This window comes from Cinclus cinclus, chromosome 17 (genome assembly GCF_963662255.1).
Source record: "Cinclus cinclus chromosome 17, bCinCin1.1, whole genome shotgun sequence".
Classification (NCBI taxonomy): domain Eukaryota; kingdom Metazoa; phylum Chordata; class Aves; order Passeriformes; family Cinclidae; genus Cinclus; species Cinclus cinclus.
This window is the reverse complement of record NC_085062.1, coordinates 4358137-4382214: the sequence shown is the minus strand read 5'-3', so window position 1 is coordinate 4382214 and position 24078 is coordinate 4358137. Positions and strand designations below refer to the sequence as shown.

At 43.8% G+C, this 24078-nt stretch overlaps 1 protein-coding gene across 7 annotated transcripts; it reads left to right on the top strand.

The window, feature by feature from the left end:
* The first annotated feature begins 55 nt into the window (after positions 1 to 55).
* GIT2 (GIT ArfGAP 2) lies at positions 56 to 24077 on the top strand. Of its 7 annotated transcripts, none has more exons than XM_062504624.1 (20): positions 56 to 156; positions 4305 to 4438; positions 4902 to 5014; positions 5683 to 5788; positions 6101 to 6187; positions 6339 to 6469; positions 6907 to 7001; positions 7595 to 7640; positions 8422 to 8470; positions 8936 to 9008; positions 9358 to 9455; positions 9724 to 9835; positions 10238 to 10380; positions 11102 to 11251; positions 12841 to 13089; positions 14476 to 14565; positions 16862 to 16944; positions 17023 to 17205; positions 20997 to 21060; positions 21841 to 24077. In XM_062504624.1, the coding sequence occupies exons 1-20, from the start codon at positions 105 to 107 to the stop codon at positions 22051 to 22053; spliced, it is 2271 nt and encodes a 756-aa protein (XP_062360608.1). In that variant the 5' UTR covers positions 56 to 104; the 3' UTR covers positions 22054 to 24077. The 7 variants fall into 7 exon arrangements, with proteins under 7 accessions (XP_062360608.1, XP_062360607.1, XP_062360610.1 ...); XM_062504623.1 differs by having other exon boundaries at positions 8419 to 8470; XM_062504626.1 differs by lacking the exon at positions 11102 to 11251.
* The last annotated feature ends 1 nt before the right edge of the window (position 24078 follows it).

Genomic DNA, 24078 nt, shown 5'->3' with positions numbered 1-24078 from the left:
GCGGAGCGGCCCAGGGCGGCTCGGCGCGCATGCTCGGGGCCGGCCCGGGGCTGGCGGGGCCCGTTACCGGCCCCGCTGCCGCCGCTGCTGCCGCCGGTCCCGCGATGGCGAAGCGCCTGAGGAGCAGCGAGGTCTGCGCCGACTGCAGCGCTCAGGGTAGGCTCGGCACCGCCACCTGCACTGCGCGAGCTCGTCCCCCTCTCGGGCCAGGGGGCCGCGCGGGCGCTGCTGGCCCGGGGGTGTCACCGCCCCGGAGCGGCCGCCGCTACACCTGTGATGGGCCGGGATGGTTTGGGTGGGAAGGGACCTTAAAGCTTTTCCTGTCCACCCTTTGCCATGGGCAGGACACCTTCCAGGAACCCAGGTTGCTCCTGGGACACTTCCAGGGCTGGATACAACTCGGTGTCCGAGTGTCCGGGTCCTGCTGGCACCGCCGCCCCTCCCGAGCCCGGGGAACATCCTGTGGATTTCCAACGGCACGGAAGGAAATGTGGAACCCCCCGGTGTAGGAAGGAGGAAAGCTGACAGAAATCCACCTTCCAGTCACGGGGCTGAAAGGTGGGAGGAGGGCGTAGGTTGGGAATGTGTCACTGGAGGGGACCGTGGCTGTTTTGAGGGAGTCAGGAAGGCGAGAGCAGGGCTGGGTTCGGAGCTGTTTATCCATTCCCGGATTCCCAGCGTCGCGGGGAAATTAAACTGGGACTTGTCGCACGGCCAGGTTGGGTGTAGGTGTCCCAGACTTCCAAGGAAAGTTGTGCTGAGGTGTCTGGAGACGCGGACACGCTCAGGGAGCAGCGTCTGCTCTGGGCTGACACATATCCACTGCAGATCGGTTTGGGAGCTAATGGAGACTGGTCTTGTCTTTAGGAAGGTTGTTGCATCTCCTGACTATCTGTAGTTCTGCTGCTCTTGTGTCTAAAACTGTTCTGCTTTATTTTATCAGCTCTGTGTGTTTGTTCTGTCTGTATCTTTTCTGTCTCTCTAGTTTTTGCTGTTTGTGTTCTGGGCAGGTTCTTTCAATGTAATTAATTAAATATGCACATACTGAAATGCATTAAAACACTGTAATGTAGATAACACTTGAATTGGCAGAAGAGAGGATGTGGGAGAGGGGAGAGCAACTTTGATTAAATCTGAGTTAGGTTTTTAAAGTGATAAAAATTCCAAATTAACTTCCAGGAACTTATTTTCTGCTTTTTACAGAAGGAATTCTTCCCTGTGAGGGTAATGAGGCCCTGGCACAGGTTGCCCTATCCCTGGAAGTGTCCGAGGCCAGGTTGGATGAGGCTTGGAGCAACCTGGGATAGTGGATGCTGTCCCTGCCCATGGTAGGGATTGGAACTGTGTGAGCTTTAAGCTCCCTCCAACCCAAACCAGTCTGGGATTCTGGGATCGTACTGGAATCCCTGTAGAAATTTGGTTTTACAATAAATGGAGCTGGCATCTCTCAGGCAGGCAATTGTCCGTATCACACACGGTATCTTATCTATGCTCCCACACATCAGGGGTGTTGTGACTCGGAGATAAAGATGGGTGAATTGTGTTCCTTAAGCTCCTCGGGGTATCAGAATCACTGTCAGGATAATCCTGTAACCCGGTTTTTTATCGTGACATTAGAGCACTGCCAGGTCTTTAGTTATTTACTAGAAATCCGCTGGCTTAGCCACGTGTATGAAGAAATCTTAATTTAATCTTTCTGTAAATAAAAGGACTCAACCCCTTCCTTTAGCTAAACCAGAGGGTTTGTCAGTGTGTGCTGGGGGACCTGGAGGCTGCAGCCTTTGCACTGCAGCGGATGTGCCCGGTGCCTGCATTAATTAGTGCATCCCCTGGGACCTCTTCAGTGCCCCCTTTGTCCTGAGTGTGGAGGGTTTTCTGTGACAAGGGGTGATCTTACAGGAGCTCTTGTGCTGTACTTCCTATCCCGAGGCAGGAGCTCACTTCTCAAACCCACGGCTGGGCTTTTCTTCATCTCACACTTCCTGTTTTGAACCACCCTGCAGGTTCCTGAAAGCGCCTGCCCGGCCCTGCAGCTTCTCCCCAATTGTCTTTTGTACCAAAACCAGCGTGGGCAGCAGGGCCAGACTGTGACCACCCCTGTGCTGGACACTGAGGCTCCTCAGTTGCTTTGTCCAGCTCTGGATCCCTCTCTCCAGGACAGGCATGGAGGGGCTGGAGTGTGTCCAGGGAAGGGAACGGAGCTGGGGAAGGGTCTGGAGCACCAGGAGCAGGTGGGGGAGCTGGGAAAGGGGCTCAGCCTGAAAAAAAGGAGGCTCAGGAGGGATCCTGTGGCTCTGCACAACTCCCTGACAGGAGGGGATAGCCAGCAGGAACAGGCTCTGCTCCCAGGGAACAGGGACAGGATGACACGAAACTGCATGAAACTGTGCCAGGAGACAGTCAGGAGGAATTTCCTCATGGAAAGGGTGGTCAGGGCTTGGAAGGGGCCATTCCCATCCCTGGAGGTGTCCAAGGAATTCCTTGCTGTGGCACTCAGTGCCTGGGCTGGATGATCAATCACAGGTTGGACTCGATGGTCTCAGAGGTCTTTTCCAACCTCAGTGATTTTGGGATTCTGCATATTTTCGTACTGGCTTAAACATGTTCTGATCGAGTCCATAATTAGGTGTCTCTTAAAAATTACTCAAGGACAGACACTTCATTGCATTAAATTTAAATCTGAAATATCCAGGGGCGTTGGCTGTTGAGGTGGATGTAAAGAAATCCCCCAGTGCTGACTGTTGATAAAGCAGAGGAATGCTCACAAACAGCCTGGAAATGGGCAAGGGAAAGGATCCCTAAGGATCCCATCTGTGTGTGATGAGGTTGTCTCTAACAAGAAGGGACCAGGTTCATTAATCTGGAAGGCTGCCTCAGTTTGGGTCATTAGGTTGCTATGAATGCATCTCATCCCATTGCTGTTCTTCTTTTTGGAAATCAGTGTTGTTAAATAACAGAATGATTTGACAAGGAGACCTATGTGCTTATTGCAATTTGTTTTTTTAACAAATTGATTATTTTTTTGTCTCCCCTGCTTTAATTTGGCTCTGGGCTGGGCTGGTTCTGGTGGGTCAGGAGATGCTCTGTGGCTCAGACAGCTTTGCTTGCATTGCCTGCAGCACACCCAGATCATCAACTGTGCTCAGAAACCACAGCTGGGATCACATCTCATTTGCAGGGATTCAGTCCATTTGTTGTGTGGGTCAGAGGAGACTTTTCCATGTGATGCACCAGTGCTCAGATGTGTTCTGACAGGACTCAGAAGTTCTCTCATCAAATACCAGGCTTGCCTTGTACTCGCTTATTTGGCCTCAGACTCACCTCTGCTTTTGAAATTAAGATTTTTCCAGAATAAAAGAGATCTCGATTTCCTTTTTTGTTCTCCTGAGATGTGCTAGGTCTGAAGCTCTGTCTGGCTGCTCAGTTGCCTGTTCCAGCAGGGTTCTGGCATGCTGAGTTTCATGTGTCACTGACAGAAATTGGAATTTCTTCTGGAGACTGAGCTCTGAGCAGCCGAGGGATCTGTTTGGTGTCCTGTGGGCATTCAACTTAATGTACCATTTCTACTTGATTTTATGCCTTTTGATATTTGAATAGCTCATATATATTATTTACTACTTCACTTCCCATCAGTTTTCTTTCTGGGCTGCTTATAAGATGGTTCAGTTTGGGTCTGCTGAGAGATGAAGTTATTTTGCTTGAGAATTTTGGATTTTATTGAGCCTTTGACTTGGTACATATGTATCCTTCTTTATTATGATATATTATGATACTCTTGTGGGTTTTTATTATTTACAGTGGAAATTTAAAAGACATCATTATAATATAGAACTGAAAACTGAGTAGTATGGGGGAAAGCCTGAATGCTGTGGCAACTATGGTGTTTTTAAAAAAGATTTTTTGACAAAAAAAACCCAGAGTTTTGTCAAAGAGAGGAATTGTTGTTAGGAATACTTTTGTGGGAGTCCACAAAACAAGTAAAGCACTTCAAGGTGGTGATAAATTCAATGTCCTGTTACATTTAGAAAGGAAAGTATTTTCACAAAAAGAACTGCAAGCTTTTTCCCAAATTTCCACTGCTGATCTTCTCACTATCCTGGGAATCCCACATCCCCCCATGGGTTCCAGGACTGGTGTTTCCCATTTTCCCAGCATACAGAGCCCCAGCAAAGCTGTAACATTCACAGGCTTACACACTGGCTAAGCAGGGAAGGTTAAAAGGCAGAGCTGCTCACTTTAGACTCTGTTTTTGCAATCCAAGGTCGTGTTGCTTCCTGTGCTATAATGGATGGGTTCTTTTGCAGATCCTTGCTGGGCATCCATAAACAGGGGGATCCTGATCTGTGATGAATGCTGCAGTGTTCACAGGAGCCTGGGCCGTCACATCTCCCAAGTGAGGCATCTCAAACACACCCCATGGCCTCCAACACTGCTGCAGGTACAGAGGAAAACTGCCTTCCTCCATTCAAATATGGTGATGGTTTTAATGTAACTTAAACCACTAAACTTTATTTTTAGGGCTGGTCCATTTAATCTTTGTTTTTCCAAGTTATTCTCATTTTGTTTCTCTTGTGATGGACCACTAAAGTTAGAATTATCTTTGCCTTTTGAATATGATGCCTTTCCTTTGGAAGTTCACTTCAGTTTTTCTTTCACAGCTCTCAAGTACATCTGCTTCAACCTGAATTTTCTTTTCACTGGAGGTGCATTTGGGAAGAGCAGAGAATGTCAAGGGGGTTCTCACTACATTCCACATCATAACATCCAGTTATGTTGCCCATATTAGGTTACAGATGCTGACACACAGAGTGGGAATCCATTTGCTTGATACCTGCTTGAAAATAATTAGATAGTTGATTAGTGCAGCCAGCAGCAAAATGTCTATGTGTTCTGACTTTCAGATGGTGGAAACTCTGTACAACAATGGTGCTAATTCCATCTGGGAGCACTCCCTGCTGGACCCTGCCTCTGTGATGAGCGGGCGGCGCAAGGCCAGCCCACAGGATAAAGTGCAGTAAGTGGGAAATGCAGAATTTTTACCTCACAGAAGTGAGATTATTTTATTCAGCAGTGACAGGGCAACGAGGAATCCATAGGAACCCGTGTGTGTTTGGTAGTTTGTATTTTTTTCTTTTATTTCCAAGTATTGATTTTTTAAAAATTTGTTGCAGAAATAGGAAAACAGTGCTTGAATTCTCTGAATTATTGTTTCCTGTTGAATAGTGAGGAGCTTTGCTTGCACTTTATTCAAAGGACTTTTCTTTGTCATATGCTTCAAGAAAATGGAGTTTGGTTGAGAAATTAAATAAAACTCCAGATATTTTTGTCCCTGACTATGGGGCTTCATTTTAAAATGTAAATAACTGTGTAGAGTAAGTATAGATCTTAAGTTGGCATGGTTTTAAAGTCTGTATTTCTTTTAAGAAGTAGACACCACATGCTACAGTCTGCAGATATTTGATGGTTGTAACAGACATTTTCTGTGTATGGTCAGGCAATCTGCACTGTGTTGTTTTTTAATGAAAATATTTTTCCACATCTAACTTTGCCCCCAGCAATACGCAAAGCTCTGATTCAATCTTCACTTGTGAAATTTTTCTTTTTCTGCACTATCTGTATTACTCAGGAAAGCACTGATATTTCTTCCCTTTCCCTTCCTGTTGCCTGGATTTCTCTTTGCAGTCCCAACAAAGCAGAGTTCATCCGAGCTAAATATCAAATGTTAGCATTTGTGCATCGCCTGCCGTGCCGGGAGGACGACAGCGTCACTGCCAAGGATCTCAGCAAGGTCAGTGGCTCCAGGGACAGCACAGGCAAATCTCACTGACTTCCCTTCATTGCTTTTGGCTTAACTGTTACTGATTTTCTGCATTATTACATAAATAAATAAAGCTTGACTTCAACTTGAAGCTCGTCTTTTGTGGTTATCACTGGAGGTGGTGATTAAGAGGCATTAATTGAGGTGATCTTGGAGAACACCCTATGCACAAAAGAGCTGTAGTGTGAACTCTGCATACTCTTTGTTTCTGAAAGCTGAAAGAACAACTGCTGAATCACAGTTGTTGCTGCTGTGTTAAATAAAATTCTGCTTCTTTTTCAGCAACTCCATTCCAGTGTGAGGACAGGGAATCTGGAGACCTGTTTGCGACTGCTCTCCTTAGGAGCTCAAGCCAACTTCTTTCATCCAGTAGGAACACTTTTTTTTTTTTTTCATTATTTTGATATACAATCAATTCCAGTTCATATTATTTGTACTCATTTCAGCTGATTCATGTTATATTTCAATCTCCTACTCAGACCTGTTGGTTGAGTAGATATTCTTCCTTAATCTCTTGCAGGAGAAAGGAAACACCCCGCTCCATGTTGCTGCTAAGGCAGGACAGACTTTGCAAGCAGAGCTGTTGGCAGTTTATGGTGCTGATCCTGGCACACAAGATTCAAATGGGAAAACTCCAGTTGATTATGCAAGGTAGGAGTCTCTGATGTCCATACATCACACTATGTTTGTGTGATTGTGCATAAATCAAGATGTGCTTCTGTCCTGAAATAATTTGTCTGTTAAATGCTAATAATACTTCTTCCAGAAAGAGTGAATGAATAAAAATGAGGAATAAATATTTTCATCAGATCACAGCCTGTGTTCTGGGTGCCTGAGACAGTAAACAGGCTGTGCCAATCTAGCAGCTCACAGGAAATTAATTAGAGCAGATTTCTGCAAGTTCAGGCTCCAGGAGTGAGGGTTAGCTCAGGAATTACTGTAGGATTGTCCCAGATGGGTTGGGGCACACGGGCTGTGAATCTGTGATGGGTTGTTGCATCAAACACATGCAGTATTGGCTTGTACTAAATGTGTTTCTCTGAGCATTTGTGTGTGTCACTGACTGTCCCCTGTCCCTGTGTGAGCAGGCAAGGGGGGCACCACGAGCTGGCAGAGCGGCTGGTGGAGATCCAGTACGAGCTCACAGACAGGTTGGCTTTCTACCTCTGTGGCAGGAAACCAGGTGAGCACAACACCTGCACCCTCAGACCTGTCACTGTCAGGTACAGGACATTCAGACTGTGCTGTGTCATATTTGTGCACTGCACTTTCCAAATATTCCAATGTTATATAAATTACACAGAACCAAAGAAAGGATAAAATGCAAGATTAGGGATGATGCTTTTAAAGTTGGGATAAAACTGCAGGGTTGTAAATAGACATCAAATAAAACCAAAATTCCTTCCTGATTTTCCACAAATACATGTTCTTTATATATTGTAGAAACTCTTCTAAGTGGTTTCTACTATTGAAATTCAACAGCAGGGGAGTATTCTTTTGAACTCAAGGACATTTACAGATTTTTGACCATAAAGTTACCTGTGTTAGAACTTAATTTTCTTTTTTAATGGAATTTCATTATAACTAATAAGCCTTATTTGGAATCTTTGATAACACGTGGAAATCATGGCACGAGCCTTCTTTTATAACTTGCCGAGTTGCCTGTTGGAAACTGAGTAATTACATGCAAGATAATTTTTTTAGTGTTACCTGATGCTTGTTGCTGAAAACTGTAGGCCAGTACCGACCTAAAGTGCAACTTGTTTTCAATTCTAGAGCACAAAAATGGGCAGCACTTTGTTATACCTCAGATGGCAGACAGGTGAGTTGCTGATTCCATCACATATCTGAAAACATCAGAGTAAAAAACCCCTAATAATTAAGTTTTCTTTCCTTTCTGAAATAACTTTTAAGCTTGTTGCCATTCACACTTTTTAATGTGTGCCTTTATTAGTCTTAAAAGCTTTTTTTCAAAGAAAGAATATTAGAGTATCAAAATCAGAACATTATAGAAGCTGATTGTATTTATTAAAATCCAGGGAGAACATAAGACATTTCTGTGAAGGGAACACACATGGGGAATTCCTAGGAAACAAACTGTGGAAATAATTTAAGGACTAATTGAGTATTTTCCTGATTTTTGTAATGCTTTTAACTATTGGTTGTGATCAGTGAAATCATATTTGTATAAGAAGTATCAAGTACTAATTTTAAGTTCCTGTTCCTCTTTTTATTGCTATGCAATTGGAAATAAGACGGCTGTAAGTAAACCACTGTTCAACCTCCTGCTTGCAAAATTTCTGTGAAAAAGCTTTAATGACTTCAAAATTGTCTGGGTAAAAACCTGTGGGTATTCATATTCCAAAGAATTTTTAAATTTTAAATTTAAAAATTGTTGTGAGAGAAGGCTTAATAGTATGATAGTTGTGGTATTATAGTAGCAATATTAATGGCATCAGTGTTAAAATGCTAAAATACTGGAATATTAGGGGATTTAAGGTAAAAGTGACATTTAATCACTGAGTTACCAAAATGTAAAATTTTGATATGTAGAAGCCATGAAATGCTGTAGATGTAATGATCACTTCTTGTTTTCATAGCAGTCTGGATGTATCAGAACTGGCAAAAGCAGCCAAGAAGAAGCTTCAGTCTGTAAGTAAAACTCCTTTTCTAGATGTGGCAAATTCTGCACTTCATTTCTCAGGCTCCCTAGCACAAGTATCTCTTAACCCATCTGCTGTAGGAGCAAACACACAAATATTTTGGGAGCCTTCACTGTTCATTGAACTTCACATCTCCAGTGGCATTTGGTACTTCATTCCCACAGTGCCTCTGCCTCACCCCAAACACAAAAGATCTTTTTGTGGTCAGTTGGGAGAGGAAAAAAAAATCCATTGACCAGGACAGGAGGAGTGTTGATGGTTGTCTCTGTACCTAGAAATGGGGTGGTCATACATGCCTGCTGCCTGTGCAGGCTGAGAAAGGAGCATTTCTATGGATTACAGAGGCTGGAGAAAAGAGCAGAGTTGTGCTCATACATTGTCTCTGTTACTTTCTGTTATCACAGATCTTACTGGGTTTCATTTCTTCTCAAGCTGTAATAATTCTCTCCCTTAGCTAAGCAACCACTTATTTGAAGAACTTGCCATGGATGTGTATGATGAAGTTGACAGAAGGGAAACAGATGCAGGTGAGTGAGATTTTCTGGAATGAAATAAAACAAGTCTGGATTGTCACTTTACATACAAGATGTCAATCCAAGCACATGTTCTGTTCAAGTGCTTCTGTATTCAACAATTACTGCTGAGGGGAGTTTCTTTGTCTTGCATTGCCTGAAGGGGATGTTAATTGAAAAAAATCTTGTATTTTTCACAAAGTAGCTTTTCCCCAGAGGGTTCTCTTTCCTCTGAATTGATTGTGTTTGTGTTTGAAATTGCAGCCTTTTATTTGACAAAGAAATACTGTCAGTCAAGCAGTACAGAAAGGTTATTCCCTCTTTTTTTTTGTTTTTTTTGGTTTTTTTTCTTCCTCTGGAGCAGTTTGGCTTGCTACTCAGAATCACAGCACACTCGTGACAGAGACCACTGTGGTCCCTTTTCTTCCAGTAAATCCTGAATATTCCTCAACCAGGAATCAGGTATGAAATCTTAATACTGTAAAAATAATTTAATAGCCTAGGTAATTAAGTAGGCTGAAGTAACATTACTGCTTTTCATTAGTGTAGAAGAGTTGCATCTATTTGGAAAGAGGTTAAAATAAATTTGTATTTCCCCTTTAAATCACACTTTTTGCAATAGATGTAGTTGAACAGTCAACTCCAAGTATGTAGTCTTATTTTTTCCTGGGAGCTCTGCTGTTCTGATAGAGGATGTGTTTTTCTTTCCTCTGCATTATTCTGTGTTTAGGGAAGGCAGAAACTGGCTCGATTTAATGCCCACGAGTTTGCTACACTGGTTATAGACATTTTAAGTGATGCCAAACGAAGACAGCAGGGGAATTCTCTCACTGGTTCCAAAGGTGAGTGAGATTTTCTTGCCAGCCCCCCAGCAGTGCTGAATTAAGAGGGAGATCTATTTTTTTTCATATATTTTTTCTCCTCTGGAGAGAAAATACCAAAAAAATCTTATCTAATTTTTAAATTTTGTATTTGCATGCTGACATCCATTTGTCCAATGTAGTCTGTTGGGGTTTTTTAATTTGTATAAATTTTATTAAGCTGCTAAACGACTCTCACCACTTATTTTAACTTGCCTAAACACTTAGAAGAAATAAAAAGGCAAAACCATAAAACTTGGAAGTTTTGGACAGTAATCATTCATTCCTCCTAGGTGAACCTAAATTTTTTTTTGTTTTTTCAAAGAATAAACTTCCATTTCTTCTCCAGACTTACTAGTACGTGTTTCATGTGTTGATCTGCAGAAAATGTGGAGCTGATTCTCAAATCAATCAGCAATCAGCACAGCAGTGAAAGTCAGGACAATGACCAGCCTGATTATGACAGTGTTGCTTCAGATGAAGATACAGATCTGGAAACAAATGCAGCTAAATCAAACAGGCAGAAGGTAGGATTAAAATAGTGATACACCCCCAAGTGTCATTCATGAAGGTAGTTGGCATAAATGATCAGAAAAACAATATTTTAATTAATTTTGCGATCATGCCTCAGTCTATGAACTTTCTAAAATGAAAATGTTGTTGCTTAAGGAATTTTTCTTGTAAAAAAAAAAAAAAAGCCTCTCTAGAAAAGTAATGTGTATGGCTGAAGACATAGATTTAATTGCAAAGATGAAATAATTGGATCAGCCAAAAAGCTCTGAATCAGTGATTCCATGGTGTTTCACAAATATTTACTGCCTCCTACTGAAGATATACTCACAGCAGACCAATAGTGTCCAAGTGAGTTAAGCCATTCCTGGAGTAATGCAGAATGGCATCAAAGGGCAGTAAAACCTGGTGGTTCTATTTTAATCCTCCCTGGGATATGCACACTGGATATTTAGCAGTCTGTCTTTTATAATTTTTCACTTCTTTATTGCATTTTTTAAATCCTCATAAAAGAGTATTTTATAACTGAAATGCTGATGCAAATGTTTTTAGAGGAGCTAAGAGCTGATTGACATCAGTTTGCTTTTCTAGAGGATTTCAAAATATTCTGGTTAATGGATCTTACTAATTTAAACTTCATTTGAACTGTAATGCCTTAGAAGCATGTACATGAAAAGCTGTTGAAATCTCCACAATCTTGTTTTCTTCTTCTTAATGGTGTATTTTTCCTTTTCCTAGAGCCTGGATTCAGACTTGTCAGATGGACCAGTGACAGCCCAGGAATATCTGCAGGTTAAAAATGCCTTGGTGGCTTCTGAGGTGAAGATTCAGCAGTTAATGAAAGTGAACATCAACCTGAGTGATGAGCTGAGGATCATGCAGAAAAAGGTAACAGAGGAACCCCTCCCTCCAGCTCTTGGGGTATCTGAAGTTGTCAGAATAAAACTGCTGGAATTGAGGATGAAATAATCCAGTATTAAGATGGTGGGAAAACTCACTTTAAAGTGGAGCTGCTTTGGGATCAGACATAAAACTATAAATATTTATGTGCAGTACATGCTTTGAATGATTGGTTTTTTTCATGGTGCTGGTGGTGATCCCTGCAGATCATGAGGATGATTTGACGTATGTCAAAACTTTGACATCAGTTTTCCAAATGACAGGACAGTTGTTGCAAGTCTTGGGTGTTTTTGCTGTCTTACTTCAATATAAGCAGCTTTAAACAATGGGGAATCAAGTGCCAACACACCTTATGTATGTGCACTTATCTGTATTTTTGTGGGGTAAAAGGATAATTTAGATCTGAGTTCACTATCCTGTCTGGATGGCCAGAAAGGGCTGGCTGCTTACCCTCAGATTAATCCCTTTAACTAGCATTTAAAATCCTGTTTTCTAAATAATTACAATCCTGCAAGAGTCACGTGTAGACAAAGTTGTTCAGGCTGTAGGGTGGAGCTGCTGTTCTGGGGCAGAGCAGGACTTTTGGAGAGTGGTGTTTGTACCTGAGGCTGAGCTAATCCAGCAGATTGGAATATCCTTGTCTGTCAAGTGCCAGTTCCCTTCTGTTGGAATGCTGAACACTGGGAGATCTCAGGGTGTTTCTTTGGTCTTTCAACAGCTTGTACTGGTTTCAGCATTTCTCTTGCATCAATTGATTTTTCACTTACATTGAGTTTCTTTAGACAGATATAGTCTAGGGTAAAAAAAAACCTTTGGGGCCTATGAATTAATGAGGGTTTAGGATATTTACGTGATGTAGCAGAAGGGAGATCCTTGCTGTCCTGCAGTTGTTCTTCACTGAATCTTTTCTTTCTGATGTGTTAATATAGCAAACTTACTCCAAGTCCACAAAATAATCAGAATTGTTGCATTTTTACTATCAAATAAGTACACAATAATAAAAAGCTTTAAAACGCTTTCTTGTTGGCTTCTTAGATACCAGTAGCTGGTGCCTAATTTTCATAAGCTAAACTCTCTCCTTGCTTTGCAGAGCAAGCTCAAGTTCCTTTGTGCTTTCTCTGGTGTCTGTTCTGCAGCTCTGGCATTGTCAGATTTTACTGGCCTTATGTTAAAATCTTCTAAGTCTTTGTACTGGCTGATGCAATGGATCCCTTTGCTTGGAAAACAGTTATGCTGGCATTCCTGCACCCACAGCCTCGTTCTATCCCAGGATTCCTGTGCCAGTAGAGCAGGCTGGAGGGAATGGGTCGTGTGTTTTAAACTACAACAGCCAATTTTAACATCTAACTTAGTTTATATCCCAGCAGCTGCTGGAAATCAGCACCTAAGTATTTCCAGATCTGGAACAAAGGTGCTTCTTATGCTTATACCAAGCAAGGCAAGTCGATTTTGAAAAAGAAATGAACCCCCAGCCAGCAGTACCTGGATTTTCTAGCACGGCTGACAAGCGAGTGTCGCGTCGTCACTTTGCTTTTGGCACTTGCTCTTAGGAAACCACTGCTAAACATTTCTTTCAGCTCCAAACGCTACAGAGTGAAAATACCAACCTCAGAAGACAGGCCACAACCAATATCTATCAGGTGCAAAGTGGTTCTGAATACCCAGACCCCAGCAGCAATTCCTCCCTAAAGCGGCGCCCATCAGCCCGGGGCAGCAGACCCATGTCCATGTACGAGACTGGCTCGGGGCAGAAACCCTACCTGCCCATGGGGGAGGTCACCTACCCAGAAGAAAACATCACCAGGTTGCAGCCCTTCCCTCCACACGTGAGTAAAACTGCTGCTGCTTCTGCATTGCCTCTCATTTTCAGCTTTCCTTGTCTCTTCCAGCTCCGCTCGTTCACTCGGCCTCTGCCTCAGAGGGGAAAAAAATAAAACAGGGGGAATAAGAACTGTGAGAATTGTTCATGTTTGCTGTATTAACATGTCTGCAGGAGCATGGTGGTTTGAAAAGCAGAAGGTGTAGCAGTTCTGGAATATCAAAACTGGAGCTTTTGGCTTCTGCTCAGCTGGTTTTTTAACTACACTATATATACATACACATATATATATATATATATAAAATATCAATATGTAATAGTCTGAAAACCAGGAAGGGAGGGGAAATAGTATTCCAAGAAGGTAGGTAAGGTTTGTGTATTTCTGGAGATAAACACACAGGTGCCAGTTTGTGGAATTTCATAACCACCTTGCAGAAATAGAATAAAATTGAAATATTTTTCCCCAGACCAGTTTCTTAATTCTGAATTTGGACCTGGAAGCTGGAGGTGGTTTAGATCTGTCAGTCAAGCAGATTCTTCTGGCTTAGTATTTTCCTGTGTGATGTGGAGAGGGAGTTCTGTGTTGGCCAGAGGGATTTTGCACACACTTTACAGAAGTGATCCAACACACATTAGTGCATTAAATTAACAAGTGCATTTAATTAATTAGCACAGTTAATTTTTTGTTTCACCTTCTCAGATTGCCCTGTGGGCTGGAATACAGGACAGTATCTTTTAAGACACACATTTAAAATGTGTGGATTTTTGACAGTATCTTTCCCTCTTGGTAGCAATGTCTCCTGTTCCCTTCCAGTTAAAACATTATGACCTTTAAAATGTATTTTGAAGTTACCTCTGGGGTGGGGGAAGGCAAATACTCCATGCACAGCCCACGGAAGACAGTTGAATGCACCAAGGGAATCAGTTCCCACCATCAATTAAATTCATTTAAGCTATGAAATCTGAATAATTTTAAATTATATTGTCGTGTTGATATAATGGCAGTTCTGGCAGCAAGAAATGACAGAATTCATTTGTGTGTGACAGTGTTTGCAAAATGTGACAGTGCTTTATATAGGTCCTTTGGTCATTTGGGTGGAAATTTGGATAGCAGTAGCAGTTCTGAAACATTGGTTTGTTTTGTGGAGTTAGTTAACTTGGCATGTGGTGAATTTTTTTAATTCTCCCTGGAATTTGGCACTTCTGGAATCTCAGTATCAGAATGAGCATGAATTCAGTTGTATTTTGAAAGAACTAAGCTCCCTCAGCCTAAGCCAGATTCTCAATATCATTCTTGCTTTATGTCATCTCCATGGTTTTAAGAATGTTCCTTTAATTTCAGTTAAGACTTTGTTTGTGTTTTGGTTTTGGTTTTTCTCTTTCCCATTTTTAGATCGGGAGGAGCGCGTTTGTGACCTCCTCTTCATCTCTACCCTCCTTCCCCTCCACGCTTTCCTGGTCGAGGGATGAGAGCACACGAAGGGTTAAGTACCTTCCCAATCCGGTCTTTTCCCTGGAGGAGGTGCCAATCTCCCCAGAACCACATCCTCTCTCTTCCCCCTCTCACTGCCTGGCCTTCCAGCCTGCATGGAGCAGAATTTCCTCCCTTCCATTCCTGCTGCCACGAGCTCTGGGCTCTTGCCTCTCTCTAACTTCACATCTTCAGCCTTTAACACCACGCACAGTTCTCCAGATCACTTGTTCAGCTGCACAACAGCCCCAAGACAAGCTGGCTGCTGTATGGACTGTGATTTTCCAGGCTCTCACTGATATTTCTAAGCCAATGTACAACTCTCCTGTTGACTAAAAGCACTGCATGAGGCCCAGCTTCAAAGCTGCTTTCCTTGGGTGGCTTGCATCAATCCAGGTGCTCCTGATTGACTGTTTGCCTTAAAGATAACAAATTTGAGGGTTTAAATGTTTACTCTGGTCTCTCCTTGTCAGGACACAGAACCTGCTTTTTAATTCCTTCTGTCCCCGTTTTATTTTGACTGTACAGTTTTTGGAAATATTAGTCCAGAAAATATTAGATTTGCAAGTAGGGATAGAAGAAAAAAACTTTCAAGGGAATATCCTGCTTGGACAAATGGAAATCTGGGTTTGGTTGCAGTGCTGTCTGGTACTGGAAACTTGCAGAGGGTTTGGTTGATTGTTTTTATTCTACATTGATTCTATATTAATGATCCTCTTCGTGTAGTTCATCGCTCTACCAAATGGTAGAGTTTTGCCACTATTAGGGTTGTTGTCTCTGTACACCTGGCAGAGGGGAAAGGTCAGACTCTACATAAAATAGTTTCTTATCTTCAACATTCATATCACCTTTACAACTGATCTTTACCAGCTGTCCTGAGAGAGGAGCATTCAAAAAATGCTTTTTTCATCCTTCTGTGCAGAGTAACTTTAAAATTGAAAAGGGCTCCTAACTCCAGGTGCTTCACTTAAGAACTGATGGGTTTAACATCAAATGGGTGCTTAACGAATGTACTGAATCTCAGCCAGTGAAAACCAGTTCCTGGTCCCATTTTTGGTCTGTCCTCGAGGCAGAAATATTATTTGGCAAGCAGATTCCTAAATGTTTAGGTCAAGGATGCAGATTGGAGGTGTCCCTTACAGTTTAACCCTGGAGACTCCCTCATGGTGACTTCAGGGTTTCTGTAAGAGCCCCATGCTGTAAAGGACCCTGAGCTGCTGCTCTGTGATCAGAGTGACACCAGCATGGTGTATTTGACACCAGACACTGTGCTGGGCATCTGGGTGAAGCTTTGCAGTTTTTAGAAGACTCGAGGAAGCAGATGTGTGGTGATCCTGGGGCCTGGCTGAGGATTTGGCCTCCAAGCTCATTTTGGTCTCGCTTTCTTCATTCAGCCTTTGCTCTGGGATCAGCCTCTGGGGCCTACAGAGCTCAATCCATCCTCTGCTTCCCTGCATTTCTCCTGCTCTCATTTCAGCTTCCACTTGGGAATTGGCCCCTCTCCTCCTTTCAACACCATTCTTCTGTGGCCCTCTACTCTGATGGTTCTGGGGCACAGCTCTCACTTCTTGATCTTCCAACTCAGTTCCTCACACTTTGGCCTTCCCACCCTGTTTTGGGTTTCACTTTGCTATGGGCTTTAACCCCTCTCATGTTGGCCCCAAATTGTAATGAACTCCAGGTCTCATCAGTTCCATGTGTGCCCTCAGTCTTCCACCTGCAGTTTGGGCTCACCCATCTCTGACTCCTGTCTTTATTTTGGCTTTCCCATTGCCACAGTCTTCAGCCCTTGTTTTGGGCTCCCATTTTGCAGTGGCCTTCCCAGGGCCAGCCTCCCACCAGTTGCTTGCCACTCTGCATTCCCTACAGTGGTCTCTGGCCTCTGCTCTGCTCTCTTGGTCTGCTCTCTTTTTCTCTGGGGTTCTCTCCCTTTCCAGTGGTTCTTATTCACTGCTCAGGTTCCTGTTTCATGGTGCTGCTTCTCCATTTGGCCTCTGCTCCTGGTGGCCTCTCAGAGCATGCCCCTGGGGCAGTTTCAGTGGCAGTGAAGGATGCTGTGCTCTCGCTGTCTGTCTGTCTGTCTGTCCTGCCATGCTGGGTGTTCAGGGGCTGGTGGGACTGTGCTGTGCTGGCAGTGCCCAGCTGAGCAGCAGCCTGGCATGGGGAGAGAGGGACACAGCAGCTCCAGGCTAGCAGCTGCTGCAGGAGCCGTTGTGCAAAGAGCAAATCCACGTGCACAGGACATGGCTCTGGCACAGCAGAGGGCTGCTCTTCCCTGCACAGGCTGAAATAAATCTGTTCCTTGCAGGCCTCGAAGCTGGAGAAGCAGAGCAGCGTGTCCGAGAGCGACTATGACAACCCCACCACCCCCGTGGAGCTGGAGGAGCCAGGGTAGGTGCTGTGACACAGCTTGGGGGTGACAGGAGGCTGCTCTGTGCCCGGGCCAAGCCCTGCTTTGCTCCCCTGCAGGTCGGGCAGGAAGGGTCGGCAGCGCAGCATCATTTGGCAGGGGGAGGGCTCCATCCCTGAGGACACAGACTCAGCCCCCAGCTCCAGTTTGCCCAGTACAGAAGATGTGATTCGGAAAACTGAGCAGATCACCAAGAACATCCAGGAGCTGCTGCGAGCAGCGCAGGAGAACAAACATGACAGGTAAGGAGGGAGTGCTGGAAAAGCTCTGGAGTTGGTGAGAAAACAAAGGAAATTCTTCAGGTGTTTTCACCTGTAGCACAGGTGAAAGTGCAGTACAGCCCTGCTATTTCACATCTGTAAAGTGTGTAGGTCTGTCGTGTTCCCTGGTGTCCTTAGTGCCATGGGGCAAGTTGGGAATGAGTGACCAGCCCTTTGTGAGTGGGTTCTGGCTGTAGTGCTGCCTGCCCTGCCCTTAACTTGTGAGTCCTGCTGCAGAACTAGTGTTGTATTAGACACAAATCAAATGTGTTGTAGAAAACTCCATGCAAGTTTTTCTTGGGTCTTCACCCCCTATCTCCATAGGTAATTATACCCTGCAGAATGTGATAGTAATACCAAGCCTTGCTTCAGGAGCAAATTGTGAAAGAGGGAGAATTTGGCTTTTCTACTGAGGTATTAGTACAAATTATGTTACCAGCAAAAGTATTTTGAACTATTGGTTTTAGATACAGACCCAGCTGAGTAAGCAGAACATTGATTGAGCACATCAAGCTGCAGAAGCTTCAGCTCCCTCAAGGAAATTCTGGCCCACCTGAACAATTTCCAGAATAGCTCTGGGTGACTAAAAGTGGTACTGCCCTTGCTAATCATCAGGTGGTGCTCCCCACACAGCTCTTTTAGAAGGCTGTAAATCAAAGTTACGTATTCCCAGGTGTGAGCACATTTTGGGGCTGGAACTCTTCTCCTGCAGACCTGGCCCTGCAGGCTGGCAGGTCTGGCTCTGCTGGGGCCCCAGCTCTGTGCCCTCTGTGCCTGGGAGAAGCAGCAGCAGTTTGTGTTGAGCCCTCACTTCCTGCCTTGCTCAGAGAAGTGCACAACAATGGGGCCACTTTTGTTCTGTGTTTTTTCCTTCTTGTACTTTGCTATTTTTAGCAGGGCTGTCGTGGCCTCTCCTTCTCAGCAAGTGATGACTTCTGTGTTTGTGTTGAGCTCATTGCCCTTGGTGTAACCTTTTCCAGTGCAACCTCTTGTTGCTTGTTTAACACAGAGAAGTTTCAAATGAGTGTAGTTTTTATGTGTATCACGCTATACAGTATGTGAATTTTTTCTAAATCATTGAAGGAAACAATACAGCATACCTGGCTTTTGTTGTTGAATTGATCAGGTTTTTAAAAAACCCATTATGCTGCCTTTTTGTTTTCTGTACCACACTGGAGTGGGGTGTTTGCCCATGCTTAGAGGAGTGTTATCTTGCAAAACACTGAATTAGGAAGCTGCTGTTCTTTGTTTTCCTCTACCTTAACACAGGGGAATGCTTCCTTACCAAAATGAGACGCTTGAGGATGTAATAACACATCTCCAAGCTCATGCTGGGAACGTTGCAGAGAAAAATCACGTGCTGCGTAGATAACTGGAGAGTAAAATCCACTATGCAAGAATATCATCTGTTAATGAAACCACTTCTTCCTTTTGTTTCTCACTCTCTCCCACCCCTTTCCCTGTGCTCCACGGGCTGAGCAGGCCCTTGGAGCGTGGGGACACATCCCAGCTCAGACACAGCCTCGGCACGAGGGTCCCCGGGGCTGAGCGAGCGCCCCTGCAGCCTCTGACCAGCCAGCAGCCCGGCCCTGCCTCCTGGTACTCTGGCCTCTGTCCCTGCCTCCCAGGCACAGTGTCCTTTCTCCTTCTCTCTGCTGCCTCTTTCCCTCCCACTCTGGCCACACGGGGGTCATGGAAAGGCGATGCATGAAATGCTGCAGGGAATGAGGGAACTGCAGGCAGCCCCTCCAGGACAGGAGTGTGGCACAGCTCCTTCTGCTCCCAGTGGTTAGCAGTGGGGGAACAGAACCACAGCCTGGAGCTGGAGCTGGCTCTGGTGTATTCTCCTGTCTCTGTTTTGTTTTTTATTGTCTGTTAAGGGAAATTAAATTACAACTTGGTTGGCTCGTGGAATTGCAGAGTTAGAAAGGACCTTAGAACCCACCTTGTTCCACCCCCTCCATGGGCAGGGACACTTTCCACTAGCCCAGGTTGCTCTAAGCCCTGTCCAGCCTGGCCTTGGACACTTCCAGGGATCCAGGGGCAGCCACAGCTTCTCTGGGCACCCTGTGCCAGGGCCTCAGCACCCTCACAGGGAAGAATTCTTTCCTTTAAGAAGAAATCTTTGAGGTTTGAAGGTCCCTCCCAACCCAAACCATTCTGTGATTTTATGAACAAAACAAATGGTTGCTGCTTCTTTGCACCATTGCAAAAGTAACAGAAGTTTCACATTCCCAAGGTGGAATATTCATACCTGACAGCTGAGGCCCCACAAGTGTTTATACAGCTGGGGGTCAAATGAGATCATTTGTATCCCAAATCTATGAAAAAATATCTATGTTTATATGGTATCTTCCAACCTGACCAAAGTATTGTTCATTAATGCCTAAAATAAAAGTGACATTTGCATGAGAGGCTCTTTAAAACACAACTGCCCAGGTTCTAAACCCCAGCCAACAAATGTCAGGATTGGAGGAAAAGATTAACACAATTTACTGTTAATGAGGGATTCCTCTTCCAAGCTGTCACTACTTGAATAGCTTCCTGATGTCTCACTGGAATGTGTGTAAACCCAGCAGTGTCAGAGCATCTCACAAGCTCACAGTGAGTGTTTAAACATCAAACGAAAGCCATTCCTCCAGGCCACACTGCAAACTTTACAGCTGACCTAGAGAACATACAATTAAACCCATGTTGTTCACCTGAGTGTCTCATTCAGGTTATTCTCAGGGCTTTCTTTACCTTATTAGTGAAGGGTTTAATCAGTAAATTGACTTTCAATGAGGTAATATGCTGGTCACTGTGGCTGCAGGGAGCAGATTAATCATTAACTCCACGGCAGAAGGGGAATTGTGGTGAACTTGGAAGCCCGCCCTTCACTTTTAGTTTATTTGGAAAAACTCATGTGACTTGAGACATATGGAAATACTCCTTTAAAGCAGTTTTCCTGCATTGCCAAAATGACCCCAGTGTGTTGCTTCACTCTCAGTGCATTTGCAAGTGACTGATTTTTTTTGCACCTTTGGTATTGCAAGAAGATCCAATAAATAATGACTGGGGAGGTGGGGTTGGGGGCTCCTTTTGCTTGAAAGGGCACTGACCTACCATAACCCACACATGCTGAATAGTTTTATTGAATGCTTTGTGTTTTTTGAGATTCTCTTGCTTAAGATTGGGTCATGTGAACTAACTTAGGCTAAAATTGAGTCTTGGAAGCATAGAAGTGAGTCTTTTGAAATGAGACTTGTGAGAGAGCACACTAACACTTCACTATTCACAGCAGTTTATGGTAAATAGTTCTGGTTTGGACAGTCCAGTTTTCATTTGGTATATAAATCAGAAGTGGAATCTATGAGGGTTCATGGAATCTGCCTTTTTTTTTTTTAATTAACTAACTCCTCAGGATTAGTGAATATTTAGCCTAGAACTCAGCTACCAACTACATTCACAGTCTTAGGGATGCATGTGTGTGAGAACTCTGCCTTGTCTGTTTACTGGGTATTAATTAATCCAAGAAGGCATCTTGGTGTTCTGAAGTTGCACACAAGTGGAGACTTTCCTGACAATCTTTTACATAAAAAGTACGGACAGTTATTCCTTCAGATCAACTCTGAAGAACAATGAAAATCTAAGAAATAATTTTGCACTGTTGGTTAAGTTCTTGCTTTTTCTGAAGTCACGTGGTTGTTTTTAGAGTAACAGTCACTGAGCAGTGAAGTGGAAGAGGGAAGGGAGTCTCTACACAATAAATAATCCAGGGCATCTTTCTGCAGCTATATACCGTGCTCCGAGAGAATACATGTGGCAGTGACAGAAATGGCAGCCTTGTTCCCAAAAGTAAGTACCTGCCACCACCAGAACGGTTTTGGCCTCAATCCATATGTGTTATTCCCCTTCAGAATGAAAACAAAAAATTATTTCCCTTCAAAGTTGAAATGGTAGGGAGAAATGATGGGGTTACATTGCACCTTTGAATTTATTAGCGTGGCAACTGGTAAGGTCTAAAGTGTGAGTCCGGGTCTTTAATTGTACTCTTGAACTTAAAACTTGTAAAAATTGCACACAACTGGAGGTATTTGGATCTGGCATGAAGAATTGTGTGGTTATAAGGGAATTTCACCAGACTGATGGCTGTTTTTCCATCTGGGTGCCATCACCTGGATTTCTTTCCTACGGCCACGTTTTGATCTGTTATCCATCCATCAAAGTGATCTGTTTGCTCACAGCAAATTTAGGGAGTGAAATCCCCAATGACTGAGTTCTTGTCAAGTCTCACTCACCTCTCCAAAACTGCAAGGAGAGAGCCAAGGCTGCTGTCCCTCCTGCACCGATTGTCCTGGACATGCTGTCCCCTCCTGCCAGCCAGGACGTGGGCTGGGACAATAAACAGGCACCAGAAATGTGCATGACTAACTTCCTAAGGGAGGGCACGAAGCAATATTCCCTGCCTGCTGCCTGGCAGCCCTTTGGAATCTCCCCGAGAGGAGAAATTCCCTCTGCTGCCACGAGGGGAAGGCAAGGCTTGACCGCAGCATCAAAGAACCCTTGTGAGCACTCCCGGCTAATTAAAAGGTTGTGTTGTTCTGCCTGTTTGCAGCGTCTGTTTTTCCTTCCCAGAAGCCCAAGTCGGAGCTGGTGAGGACTTCCCTGCGCCTGCTGACATCCAGTGCCTACAGATTGCAGTCGGAGTGCAGGAAAGCTCTGCCCGCCGAGCCCAGCCCCGCTCCCGACATCCAGCTGGTGACACAGCAGGTCATCCAGTGTGCCTACGACATCGCCAAGGCTGCCAAGCAGCTGGTCACCATCACAACCAAAGAGAATAACAACTGAGGCACTCGGGGCTTTTTACTCTGGGGTTTTTTGTTTGCTGGTTTTTTTTTTGTTGTTGTTTTGTTTTAAAGGTTGGATTTCAACATAGAGGTGTGGAACTATGCGCATTTTTATGAGGAAAAAGAAAAGGGGCAAGATTATTTTTTTTTCAACTCAGTATTATTTTTGCATGTTTTCTAACAATTTTATTATTAATTTAACCCACTGCCTTATTTTGTGCCTGTGTTGCCAGTGTAGTTATGGATAATAGCATGTTGCAAGTAGCTGTCGAGCCACTCTCATGTCCCAGCGCTGTACCGTAGATGTTTCCTTGGGGCCACGTTCTGCTTTCAGATCCTGCTGGTGGAACTGCTCTGACACCACTGCATGGATGGGAGGGCACCATCTCTATCCCTCCCCTGCTGAGATCCCGCTGGCTGAGGCTCCCCAGGCTCTGGGACTGCTCCCAGCAGGAAGAAGGTTTGTCCTGGTTAACGGGGTACAAGCCCAGTGTTCTCTGTTCCCATATCAACTGTTGTGCAATATGTTTTTTAGTCTGTTAAACCAGTAGTAGTTGTGGGCATCCAAGCTTGTTACGTGTAACTCTACAAGGTCTTTGTCACTTTATGTTTTGGAAGGAATTTGAAACTTAATAGTTACTTCTTTTAGTTGTCACTATGCCATTAATATATTCGTTTGATGTTACTTTAGGGCATTAGTGGTTAAAATATTAGCCTTTGTTTCTGAGTTAGTAATTCATTGTTAAGTTTCCTGCAGAATTTTCCTGTCATCTTTGAGGCACCGTCTTTTTTGCAGCATTTCTCAGTAACTCCAGATGCAATTTCACTAAAGATTTCTGTGTTCATTAACAGAAAAAGGAAGTTAGAAGAGTGCCAGTGCAAAAGCAGCTGTGTCTGCCACAGCACATAACCTCTGTACCTCAACATATCCAAATGTGAAACCATTTCTCATATCTCCTAAGTTTTTTATGCAAATCTTTCAAAATTTGATAACTTGCTGAGTAACCCCTGCCAGGCTGCGTGGCCCCAGTGGCCATGTGTGCTCCAGCTTTCTTCATCCATAACAGTTCACAAAAGTGTGTCAATCCATAATTTCAAAAATGAGAATATTTTTAGGAGTCTGAATTTCAGGTGTAGCAGGAAATCACTGTTTTTTTGCCTCTGCCTGTGTCCCATTTGGAGGTGCATTATCACTGCCCAAGAGCCAGCCATGGTGTGTTTTTGTGGATATATCCAAGCACAAGTGCCACAGCACTCTGCTGGACTCCTGGTGCTGTCTGGTTCCCAGAGTCTGAGAGAGGGAAGGAATGGAGAGAGGAGATGATAGCCCAGTAAACTGATGTCCTGCATTGTGGGGTTTTATTTCCTTTCTGCTCTTCTGAACTCCAGCAGCAGCTCTAGCCTGACAGTGCAGGCAGGCTGGGATTAAAACTGCAAATGACCTTTGTGAAACCTACTTCAAAATCATGCAATTATCAAGTAATTAAATACATTGAGAATCTTCTAGAAACTTTTCCTTAAATTGGCATGGCTGAAAAGCAGATGGCATTTTTCAGTCTCTCAGTACACCACTGTGTGCTGTTCTTTAACATATCTTACCTGCTTTCCAAAGCAGGGTGACACTGAGCTATGGTGTAATTTATCATTTATTTAAACCTGCCTTTGATCCAAAACCAAGGGACACTTTAGTAACTGCCAGTCCCTGCTCCAGCTATGCTGAAATCAGAGTGGTTCACGTCCCACAGGAACCCCCAGCAGCAAGTTCATGAATCCTCCACTCACAGCACTGTAATCACAGAGCTTGTAGCACCTCAACTAACAAAGGTGTGTTTTTATTTTAGGACTAGATCACCTCTTGTTCCCCTGTAAACAAACTTGCTCTTCCTTTACAAAATGCTGCAGAGGAAAGGAAAAGCTTTTTTTGACTTTTTCCAAACCTTGTATTTATCAGTGTCATTCTGTCTGTACAATATTTTGACTTTTAATCTTTTGTTTACAGTATTACTATAAAATGCTAAAACCCTTG